Source organism: Toxotes jaculatrix, chromosome 15 (assembly GCF_017976425.1).
Source record: "Toxotes jaculatrix isolate fToxJac2 chromosome 15, fToxJac2.pri, whole genome shotgun sequence".
Lineage (NCBI taxonomy): Eukaryota > Metazoa > Chordata > Actinopteri > Toxotidae > Toxotes > Toxotes jaculatrix.
The window spans coordinates 6,004,309-6,017,106 of NC_054408.1; the positions used below are offsets into that span (position 1 = coordinate 6,004,309).

A 12,798-nucleotide genomic window follows, 5' to 3' on the forward strand; every position below is an offset into this window, starting at 1 on the left:
CCATCTTTTGTGATAAACAAAAACATTGAAATTCATTCAGTAATTTACAGCTATGCAACACTTGATTTGTTAGTGACACTGAAATCGCAATTTATTGTTCACTATAGAGTAAACAACCGATGTCACCGAATGACTGTCCCGTTGCCTTGTATTCTGGTCTGTGAGGCTACTGTCAGACAGTAGTGTAAACATGGAGGACGGTGCTACGAGCAGGTGACTACCAGTGTGATATCACGTGCCCAGAAAGCAACAGCACATTTGAGGAATACAGGAGCCTGCGTGAAACAGGTAAGACTTTTAAGCAAGGTTTTTCAGTTCACTTTAACGCCTTCATTTGGGAAATGATAGAATAAAGCAGCCAGGAGACAGACTGATTTCCTTACATTTCATTTGTTGTCATATTTAACCCACTCAACTGTTAAACTTTAACTATGTGAAGATTTAAATTAAAGCTAAGTTTGTGTTTTTTGCCTCAAATTCAACTTTTAGTTCAAGTTATTTAACATATTTTCTTCTGATTGACTATGAGCACAAATTCAAACGTAGTTCAAATATAAACTGACAGAGTGGTGCACACATCTTTATTCTTGCACACTTGAGCCATTGAAACTAGAACAAAAAAAACTGTAGTGCTCTTCATTAAAAACCAATACACATACAGTATATTATGCCAGATTTACACAGACACACAACTCGAGATCAACTCAGTTTTAATTCCACAATATGAATCAAAATCTACAATATGTTTATGTCTTTTAAGGGGATTTGAAAGTAGGATTTACACTTAAACAAACCTAAATGTCAATTTTTACCAACACTTACTGGCATTCATCATCACTCACACAATCACATTCACTCACGAATCAGACTAATAAATTAGACACAATATCTAGCATGTGGACACACAGTAGTTTAAAAAGAACACAACTGGCCAACAACACTGAATGAAAATATCACAAAACATCACAGCAGGGGTGGGGGAGAAAGCAGAAAACAAAAAGCTTAAATAGGCTTCAGTTTTGTATATTTTTCAAGAGAAACACTGAATGAAATGTGACCTTGGGAAGAAGACAGGACATATTATGTCCTGTATATTATGTTGTCAAGGCCCCTAAAAACAGATCAGTGCACATCAGACCACAGATTTTAAAGAGTGAAAACAGTTGGTTGTGATGAAAAAATGCATCTTCCAAAAGTTCCTCTGATAATGAATGATTATTTGTTGGTAAAAGTGTTTGTTTATCCTATAAATTGTCAAAATTAATGACGCTCACAGCTTATTTTGCCCAAAACTGGCACAATATTGAATTAAAAAAAAAAAAAAAAGAGAGAGAAAAACAGCAGAGCCTCATATTTTAGAAGGTGGTACCAATTTTGAATTCTTTGCCTCTCACCACTATTACAGAGTATAATCTGAGCATTTTCATTATCAGTTAATGCTTGTCACATTTTTCCAAATCCCAAAGTGATGTCTACAATTTGCTTGTTTCATCCCAACCAACAGTCCAAAACTAAAGAGGTATTCAGTTTCCAGTGTTGGATAATTTATCAGTTAGTTGACTAATTGTTTCAAAAATCTGTCTGTCTGTGACCCTAACATCTTTCTGTTCAGAGTCTGTGACATGAAATCATGGACAAGAAGAAAACATGAAGAAAAGTAATGCAATGGTTGTCAAAGTAAGGTCCAGGGACCTCTAGGGGTCAGTGAGATGGTATCAGTGAGTCCACAGCAGAACTGTCAAAACAGAAATAATTTTAAAAAAACTGATAATGTATAAGAGTTACTTTCCCAATTGTAGATTTCACGGTGAGTGCTATTTTTTGTGGTTCACGCCTTAATAAACAGTTTTGGCACACAATCTTACTTAACTGAGGGTCTGTGGTCTCACGATCTGTTAGGGGGACTGTGAGAGTCCCTGGTGTGAGCACTTCCACTGTAAACCAGCAGATGGGGGTAAAGTCCAAGGTCAGTTTCATCCTGCAGCTTTAACCTGATCACTGTCTGTTGGTTCACATGGACAAAACCAGTTCACTTTTCAGAAACGGACCATGTGATGTGACCTAACATCAGAGCTTAGAGGCATCCGTTACAATGACTGGATTAGTTTTTGTTTCAGTCCCAGTTGATTTCCAAGTGTGAGAACCACCAAAAGAAAGACAATTTCTAAGCACAGTTTCAGTTTGTAATCATACCAAAAAAAAAAGACTCTCAAAGTCACACTCAAACACTGATATGTACAACTTTAAACAATTCAAATCAAAGATTTGTTTCTCTGGTGTCTTGCACTTTGCTTGTGGCAGTGGCATTGGTTGGGAACAAACTAAACATATCGCACTATACATCTAATTTATTATTTTTTTACAGCAAATTTTTACAATATATACATAAATAAATATGTTTTTTACTCTCAGTGCTCAGGAAAAGCAGATAGGAAGAAGCACGTGTGAATGAAATGTCACGTTTGGTCAACTGTTTCGGCTCTATCGCTTAGAAAAGCAGTTTAAAGTGTTTGAATCAGTTTTCAAAAAGACTCTTAAGTGTTCAGCATTGGATTTTCTCTAGTTTAAATTTGTATTATCCAAGTTATTTTCCCTTTTTACTAGAGCTGATATTCAGAGCACAATGAAGATGCAGATGTTTGTCCACACTCACATCCTGGTGTGTTATTGTGCCCAGTGTCCAGAGAGGTGACTGTACAGAGTGTGTGTATGAACATCAGTCCTTTTAAAACTTTTCATTGTGCCAGTCAGTTCATATATGAGATGGAGCAGCTTTATGATAGATCCCTGATGTCAGCCCAGTTCCTGTATGTCCAGTTAAAGCAGTACTGGCCTCACTGTACATGGAGGGTGGAGCAGTGGCTTTCTGCGGCCAGCAGGGGCAGCACCGAGCCACAAACCTCCTCCAGGACTCCAGGGTTTTCCCTGACCAAATCCAGACCCCTGAGGTGATGCCCACCACTAAACACATGAAGTACTTGAGCATGAAGACGGCGTAGTCCGGACCCAGGCCCAAGCGCTGACGCTCGGACAGGCAGGAGCAGGCCAAGGCTCGCTCCCAGCCAGGCCGGTAGTGCTGCTCGTAGACCAGACAGGCCACTACGATGGTGGCGGGGACGGTGTAGAGCACCGTGAAGAGCCCGATGCGGATCATGAGCCGCTCCAGTTTGTCTGTCTTAGTGCCACCTTGCTTGATGATGCTCCTGATGCGGAAGAGAGAAACAAAGCCGGCGAGTAAGAAAAGTGAACCAGTGAAGAGGTAAACCACGAGAGGTGCAAGTACGAATCCCCTCAGATTCTCCAGACTCTGGTTCCCGACGTAGCAGATTCCAGCCACAGGATCTCCATCTACAGAGCTGAGAGCCAGGACCACGATGGACTTGATGCTGGGGATAAGCCAAGCAGCAAGGTGGAAATACTGAGAGTATCCTGCGATGGCCTCACTGCCCCACTTCATCCCCGCAGCCAGAAACCAGGTGAAGGACAGCACCACCCACCAGATGGAGCTGGCCATGCCGAAGAAATACACCAACAAGAAGACGAGAGTGCAGAGAGCCGGGCCAGTGGTGTCGTAGAGGATGTGCATCTGGTCACCACCAACACTGCTGCTGGCACCGCATGCCACTCGCTCATGACCTGCCACCAAGCGGATGATATAACCCAAAGAGACGAAGAGGTAGCAGGCAGCCAGGAAGATGATGGGCCTCTCTGGGTACTTGAAGCGTTCCATGTCAATGAGGAACGTAGCAACAGTGGTCAGGGTCGAGATGAAGCACAGCACCGACCAGAGTCCTACCCAGAAGCTGGTGAAGGCACGTTCATCGGCTGAGAAGTAGGGCTGGTGGCAGGGCTGGGCGCAGTTGGGCAGGGGGCCAGTCTGGACCCGGCCGTACAGAGCATGGGACTCCCTCTTGATGGGCACCAGTGGGTCTCGACACCGACACTCTCTGTCACACTGCGGGGGGCTCGGGGGTCTGGTCCGGCCTTTAGGAGTGGGCTTAGGAAACGGGGGGGCCAGGGTGGTGGTCTCGCTGCTGTTCTGGTCCATGCACAGGGTCTCGTCACCCAGCTGGGGCAGCTGCTCACAGCTCATCCTCTCGGGCCACTCGAAGCCATACTGGCTCATCAGAGGGGAGCAGCCACGTTTGGCCCGTTCACACACGGAGCGGCAGGGCGGCAGTGGCTTGCGGTAGTCTGGCAGGCAGATCGGGGTGTACATGCTGCACAGGAAGAAGAGCAGGTCCGGGGAGCAGCGGATCCGCACCAGGGGCCAGAACTGGTGCACCTCCAGCCCCACTTCCTCCTGGGTGTCATGGTTGAACTGATTGGGCATGTAGGTCAAGTTGTAGCCGATGCCCCTGCACATGGGCACCGTTATGGGCTCACACACCAGATCTTTGGAGGCTCCTAACGTGAGACCAGCACACCGGAACAACAGTAAAAGCAGCACGAGGGACCGCGGAAACACCGGGCTGTGCCGCGCGTGCCTCACCGTTGATTCCATGTATAAAATAATAAATATTAAAATAGTTTTAGAATAATTAATTTAAAGTCATTAAGACACGAAAAATAAGAGGAATACTAAAGGAAGGGGGTCAATCAGCTTATTTAAATTTCATCTCGAAAACCTGCATGAAAAGTTTCTTCCTCTGCTAGATAAATCAGCACCAGGGTTTCATTCTGCTCCAGGAGAGAGAAAAATCAATTCACCTTTAAGCCTCTTAATGGTTCAAACAAAACAAAGCTCGCGGTAAATCCAGTTTGTCCATAAAGGTCCACAGAGCACCGGGCGAGCCTCTGCTGTCAATCATTCACAAGAGCTCCCTCTCATTATGGAGAAAGTTCATCTCCGGTGGTCACGTTCCAATAAATTTAACGGCCCCGTAACATTTTTACCAGCACGGTTTGTTCCCGACAGGACGCAAACGCCAGAAAAAGTCGCATCGTGAGACTCGCGGTAAAAGAGTAAAACCTGTTTCAGGAAAATGTGAGCCAACAAAAATCGCACACGCAAAAAAAAAAAAAACAGGATTTAAGCTTACAAAGTGAACAAAATGTATTAAAAAAAAAAAAAAAAGTCTGCGTACGGAGCCCGGTGCGTAAAATCCACTTGACGTCTCCTGTCCGGTCGGTTTATTCCTTATGAAAACAGCTTACAGGAACATGTTTGCTTTTTCTTTAGAAAGTTTCACAACTATCGTCTTTGTTGCCTCTGCAGAAAAACGGAATGGAACATGATAATAATCCGAAGTCTCCTTCCAGGTGAAAACTTATCCGGTCTTGTAAAATACAGCAGTGCGCAGCTGCAGCCCGCACTGAGCCCCAGGACGGAATAAAGTCCCTTCGAAGCTGCAGCAGCTCCTCATCACGCTGAGGGACTGCTGCGTTCAGGGCCTGTCGGAAAAGTTACTATTCCACCATGAGTGAGCTTGAAAATGAAAATCAGAATAAGAAACAGTAAACCTCATTTTATGGAAAAGCGGCTGCATAATGAGATTTATAACCACATGCTGCAAACCAAAACAAAGCGACAGTTTTACCATGAAAGACAAGCCTCAACAAACATCTGGAAACATATTTTTTTTAATCTGTTATTTTTTTTATATACTGAATTATCAGGTCCCTATCACAGACCACAAGCAATTTTAATTTTGTGTTGCTGCACTATTTTGTATTATATTGAAATTTTTTCCCCCTGCAAATCACCCGATGGATTTTGCAACAAATTGTTTTAACACTAGTTTTCAGATGAACTTATAGCATATGGTAAAAATTAGGTCCACCTCAACTGTCGACAACATTAAAGTGTTGTTTGCACAATAATGCATCATCTGTGATAAACCAATAATAGCCTCTAACATACTGCATACATTAATGTATCACTCTCAGAAGTAGCAATTCCCCCTTTTGAGTGATCTTAATTACATTTTGCTGTTTATTTGACTTTTGAAGGCAGAAGTATTTTTGATAAAGCTTTTTTTTCTTTAAACAAACACACTTTGCTAAGAATCCAGACAAGGTGAAAATGCAGATATCCTTATTTGTTTCTTTCCTCTTTATTCTGTAGCTCAGTGAAGCCTGATTTCTAAAAGCTCCATCCATGAAGCTGCTTTGATCCAGAGTCCACGTTGTGATCATTCCCCACCAACAGCACTTGAACACATCGGTGAGTTGTATTTATGGCTTCCTGCATTAGGAGGTAGGAGCTTTCCAGGGGAGCTTGAAGGTATCAGAAGATGGATAAGGTCTCTCCACCCACTGACACCTCAGCGACCACACACACACACACACACACACACACACACACACACACACACACACACACACACGACACAGGCTGTATTTCACACTTGAGTTTTATTGTTGATTTTGTAAATATTCTTTCCTTGTTCTTGTCTTCAACAATGCCATAATTCTTATTCATTTTTATTAATTCTTAATGTCCCTCCCAATATGTACATTTAATATATTTGTCTGACACAGCCAATTCTCTTTAGTCTCTCTGTTTTCAGTCTAAATTCTTATTACTACTGTGTTCCCCTGAGGACCAATTTGGAGCTTCATCCTTAAATTGGTCCTTTCATCATACATGTTCAGGTGCACGTATAGAGGAACATTAAAATGCAATTTGTTCACATACACTGTCCCAGACTTCTGACAGACCTCTGATCTGGGTTTGTCATTAACATCTGCGGTCAGTCAGTTTGTCGTTCCCTGTTTGCTCTGAAGGTCACTCCAGGACATATCATTAACAGCAGATGATGCACTGACACATTCAATGCAACATGTGCAACCTCGTGTAGATAATCAGACTCATGTACACACATGCCAGGTTGAATGAGTATGGTTAGCTCTTTATTAATAGCCTGTACATATTCTATTTTCAAACATGGCTTTCTTGCCAAGGTTCAAGAGGACTCCAGTGTACTCCATCCTGATCTTCACCTTCCTCTGTCATTTATACCAGTGCTATATCATGGCTGGGGTCAAGTCAGTTTTATTTGTTCTGACCCAAATTACAATTTTTAAATGTACAATATACCACACCCTGACCAGGGGTCAGCTGTTACGATGATACAAGGTCATTTATCGCAATTTAAATAAGCCTTGTATGTACTGTATATTGTTACCTACAGTCGATTTGTGAAAAGTCATAGAGAGGTTTCTGATGGAATCAAACAGGGGAACAAATATTTTTGTCAGAGGGACAGATTTGGCTGATGGGCCAATATTTGCCTGCCACTGCCACGGACCTATCATAGAGCTGATGAGTAAAGTTTTACAACAGCAAGGTCACATAAATGATAGCAGAGATGTTGAACAGAGAAGACAATTTTTTTTAAAAAATGGATTAAAATAAAACCATAGAAACCATATGATCAGCTCCTGGGATCCTTTTAGTTGATGTAAACAAATCATTTTCCATGACACCACAGTCAGGACTGTCTACAGTTTCATCTCTGCATAGCAAAGTTAAATCAAATACTCAGACACAAAACAGCTTCAAAACTTTCTGAGGCCACTGCAGTCAGAATGAGAAGCTAAAGCGGAGTTCTTTTGAAAGCTGCTGTCACTTAAAATCTGATAACCAGCAGCAATATTTGCTTTCATTGTTGTCAGACAGGCAGCTGCTTTCTTTGCGTCTTATCACTTTGTAGTTGACTGTATCCAGTAGGCCTCTTTCTGAAATATACACATCTATATGTATGTATGTTATGCAGTATATACAGGAAAGGCAGCTGAGAATCAGACAGTTGTGTATTGAGGTGAGCCATGTGAAGTCAAACATCAGTCAGTCGGCGGTGGATGTTATATAAAAGGTTATTTAAATTTTCATCCGTTTTACAGAGACATTGTCACAGAGACAGTTTCACACAACATGATACCTGAGTTTCTGCTACAATATCATAATAATCCTTTTTTTTTCTGTATTTTGAGAAACATAAAAACATGCTAGTGACTTCTGAACACAAGCAGATGCACAAGAACCACTGTAAATAAAGTACAGACTAAAGTTGGCAAAAGTTTTGTATTTAAATCAGGACGTATTGAATTAAATATGTAAACAAGATGACGAATCTGATTGGACATTTGACATCAGCTTTCAGTGCACGACACATTTCAGCCTGTACCAAAAAAGTATTGTGGTTCCACACCCAGTCAACACCGATCCACAATATATACTTTTGTGTGTGGAGACTAAGTGAATAGACGGAAGGTAAATTGGAAGGTAAAGCTTGAGGAGCATTCAGAATGAGTGCATTGCTGTCTAAACACAACTGAATCAAAATGACTGAAAATAATCTGTTGTGTTCTTGTGACTCTGCTTTCTTTCTCTCTCCCTCTAAACACACACACATGCAGCCATATCCCACATCGGACAAAGGTTACAACGCTCTCTGGGGGACAAAGGTCTCATAGGGTGTGTTTGTGTGTGTGTGTGTTTGGTGGCGAAGGTGTGTGTATGTGTGTGTGTGTGTGTGTGTGTGTGTGTGTGTGTGTGTGTTAAACATATCAGCCAAGACAAGTCAATCCGTCTGATTCACCTCCTCTCAGGTTACTTTGATAAATGAAAGCAAACAGCGAATAGTTCATGTGTAAAGCCTGGATGGCATCAATCTCTTATGTGTACACACACACACACACACACATACACACAAATGTGATTACTTGTGGTGTTTTTCCCAGGTGCCAGGCCTGTTTGACTAAGACTTAAGAGAGAACGCAAGGAGACGTGACATGCATCCCTGGCTGGCCAGGTAACCATGGGATACACAAACACACACGCACACACACACACAGAACAATTTGCACTTCTATATTCACCGTTTGACTAATTTTAACTTCAGCCCTAAAACCAAGTTTCAACCCTTGAACGGCCATTTGAGGAAGACCAGAACACCACCAGCTTTAACTAACAGTTAAATAATAGAGATGGTGGTAGAGCATTTAGCAGCTAAAGAACTAAATGCTTCAGATTCAGAGAACTTTATTGTCATTCACTTTATGTCCCAGTACTTATCATGAACGAGATTTCATTCATGCTTTTCCTGTAGGAGTTGGTAAAGACCAAAAACAGAACGAAGAGACCGTGAATATTGGACATACATTCATTACATGGCTAAAACACCTCTCCAGATGAATGATAATGCTGTTATGTAACTGCTAGATGTGTAAATAAATAACTGCTAACAAGTTCACTATGTGAGCTTTAACTGATGCGTCAGTGTTGCAACTCGTTTCTGCTGCCCCCTAGTGGCTGGAAATTATAGGCTCACTCACTTATAACTACATAAGATTGATGACAACGAAGTCCAACCAAATGCTTCTGGAGCTTCTGCCATCAACCAGGAGCTTCTCAGCCATGGCAGTATGACTTCCTGTGAGGTCAGCTGATACTCAGAGAAGTATCGGAGTAGGAGTATAAAGTTGCATAAAATGGAAATAATAAAGTACAAGTACCTCAAAATGGTACTCAAGTACAGTGCTTGTACTCCACCACTGATCTTTATTAGATAGTTGATTGAACAGAGGAAACGTAGAGAGATAAATCTGTCTACTGACTTGATGCATTCAAGCTTCCTCTAAACTTTGCTTTGTGTTCAGTCTGAATACACCTTTAGGCTGTTTACTTACAAATTATGTAACTTTACCACAGAACACACTGAAGGTTGTTTCTTTCACCCCCACCCCCCACCCCGGGGCAGCCCCTTTCATGTTAGCACCGCGTGCAAATCAACATGCAGAGACTTGAAGCTTGTTGGAGTGAGGTGATCCGTCATAGTGAACAAACATCACGTCTGCTTTTGTTGTCAGATCTATGTTACGGTTGTGCAGTGGTGATGTGTAGCTCAGACTTCTTACATCAAACTGAATGGTTGGAAATCAGCGGCTTCCTGGAAAGGAGGAAAAACACATTAAAAAGTCTAAAACAGCGTTGCATGCTGGGGGAAAACACTGAAGTGGCAAACCTGTGCTCTGCAGTGAATGAGGAGGCTTTTAACTTAATGATGGGATCAGTAAGTTTCTGCATGAGGAGGAGGTTGAGGCAGCATCCTGTTAATTTTGTTTTAAGATACAACTTGGCTTATGTTGTTGGTTTAGATGCTTTGAAAATAAAATAATCTACAGAGAGAGTATCTGACTTTAGTTAATGTGCTGGTTCATATGTTTTACAAAACTCCACAATACAGAAGCATATAAAACATTGCTTTATGCAAAAAGGGCCTTAATTGTGCCAGTAGTTTATGGTGGCTAATGCTAAAACTTAAGATTGAGTGTCATGTGACTGACGGTACAGAGGGCAGTTGCAGATGCTGCTACAGGATCTCTGGACAGAACAGGTGTCACCTCAATGTCCATTTAGTCGTTGTTCCACAGCTTTCAGATGTATCAGTTATTCCATTTTTTTTCTGAGCATGTTAAACTTGCCAAATCTGATTTCCTGGCCAAAAAAGCTATAAACACAGCACTGGCATATTATTACCTTGAATAGTCAGCAAGTGGCTAACACACCCAGCAGTTCCAGAATAAAGTTACCATTGTTTTGGAGTTGTGTCTGTGTTTGCCTGGTGAATATAAGTCCACTATTCGCTTTTTTTTTTTTGCTCTGTTTTGGTCTCCACCAACTCCAGAGGGAAATATATGTTGAATATCCTCAACAGCTAAATGCAGTTTCTGAGAGTTGTTAAGTGTCAAAGCCTGTTTGAACAACATCTGTTCCTCTGTGGCTTTATTTCTCCTCCCCATCGGCTCATACAGGTGTCTGCACAAAGCCTCTGCCCTGCTGAGCAGACACACACACACACACATACACACAAATTTGCCTCTCTATTGATAACACAGTGACAAATGTTTAATTGTAATTGGTTTAATCTCTCATGAATCATTTATCGTTATCAGTTGTATTTGGGTTTTAGTTTATTGTCTTGACATTTAAATTTTCCAGCAGGGGTGGAGTTACACTGACATCAGGTGATAAATGAACTCAGCTCTATTTAAATACAGTCTGTTCTTCCATGGAAATAACCCGGCACCATTCTGTCCACTGATTTAAAAGCCAGTCTGTATGGCCTCCATGTTCCTCTATACTTAACTCTGCAGGTATATTTATATAACACTGATGTAAACAAACTTCATCAGCAGTCAATTACAAGCCTGAAACTGTGGCACAATTCATCAATTAATTTATATTTATTTGAAATTGATATATATTATTAATTTATATGTAAAAAAATTAGATGGTCATGGTATTGGATAGTGAAATCTTTAGATTATCTTGTTTTGCATGCTTGTCAAAGTTTTGGATCTTTTCAAATGAGACCCAGAAATTTACTGCACATCCAAATGAACAAGTAAAACATGGAATTTTATGATTTTTCTTAAATATTCATAAGCTTATGGAGAGTTTGGTTGGCAGCAAGTCAGACTTTTTAGGCTGTTGTGGTTCTGCTTGGGGAATCTGGATTCATAATCTTAGTAGTTTAAAGGTCCTGCCTGTGAACTTCCAAAAAACTAATTAATACAGTTTTTTTGTAGACTTCAGTGATTCCCTGTTTGATCTGTGTGTTTTCTGTTTAATTACAATCGATTAAAAAAAGCACACATTTTAATAAGGATTTGAGTAGAAAAACAGTGAATTTGCCCTTTAACACTGACAAAAGCACACAGACAATCTGCTCAGCTCAAATCTGCTGAAAGCTTCGACATGGCCAAACGAGCCTCTGAACAACCAGGTCACTGGGAACACTGGGGCCCAGTGGGAGGGGTGTGTGTGTGCGTGCGTGCGTGCATGTGTCAAAATCATACACTCTCCTCTCATGTAGGGAGAGCGGAGGCCCGGTCCCTCCCTCTGTGACCGTTGTCCACCTCCCTCCTCCTCCTCCTCCCTCCTCCCTCCTCCCTCCTCTCTTTTTCTTTCCTCCGTCCTCTTTTCCTCCTTAAACTGTCTTTTGTTTTCATTTTCATTGGCATTTCTGCTCCGTCGTTGTTCGGGCCCTAAATGAGTCTTGACTGGCCCGCGGGCCACTGGAGAAGCACAAAGGACTTCGTTCTACTCGCTACAGTTGATCCATTGTGGGCGTCCCACAATGCACTAATTGGCGATGACAATTAAGCGCGGTCGACACTCAGCTTCAATTTGCCTGCTGCTCGACATACATCACAGGCAAATGATTCAGCCTCTGAGCTCCCTGCTCTCTCAGACAATATGCATATTCACTCAGGCAGGTGAACTCGTTTGGAAGTTCATTCTTGACCTCGGAACCAGTAGTCGACAAAACGGTCGAACCACGAGGTCCAGTGGCTATCATGCAGGTTTCAATCATGTCACACCATCTTCCTCAGGAGGTGGACTTCATCTAGCTGTCATGTGGGTCGAGAAGAAGACCTTAAAGTGATCAGAAAACTGTAAACAGGCTCTAAAATTCCCTGACAATTGGTAAAACTTGTTGAGGGATGTTGTGTGATATGATTAGTGTTGGAAGAAGCTCTATTAAGTAAAAGTACTGATACAACAATGTAAAAATGTCCCATCACATGTAAAAAAATATAGATTTAACCACATTTCTCTGCAACCTTAAGACCTTTATGCAACTTTGGACTGATCCCTCATTGTGTAACATCTGTTCCAAACTCTTATAGGCCAAACCACAATAAGACTGTAATGTTACCAAATCATGGGACATTTTAACATGCATGTGCCTCAGTGATGGTATTATTCTAACAGACCGTTTACCTTTGTTACAGGTCTGTAAATGAAGAGGCTTCAGAATGGATTCAAACCTTTGACGAGCATGG

At 41.7% G+C, this 12,798-nt stretch overlaps 1 protein-coding gene and 1 long non-coding RNA gene across 2 annotated transcripts; one reads left to right on the forward strand and one right to left on the reverse strand.

The window, feature by feature from the left end:
* The first annotated feature begins 111 nt into the window (after positions 1-111).
* LOC121194654 lies at positions 112-8,748 on the forward strand. Its single transcript, XR_005895398.1, has 3 exons — positions 112-288; positions 6,068-6,166; positions 8,689-8,748. It is a non-coding gene; the product is annotated as an uncharacterized LOC121194654 (long non-coding RNA).
* On the reverse strand, positions 596-5,314 carry fzd5 (frizzled class receptor 5). Its single transcript, XM_041057619.1, has one exon. The coding sequence runs from the start codon at positions 4,502-4,504 to the stop codon at positions 2,753-2,755; it is 1,752 nt and encodes a 583-aa protein (XP_040913553.1). The 5' UTR covers positions 4,505-5,314; the 3' UTR covers positions 596-2,752.
* Positions 8,749-12,798: the final 4,050 nt, after the last annotated feature.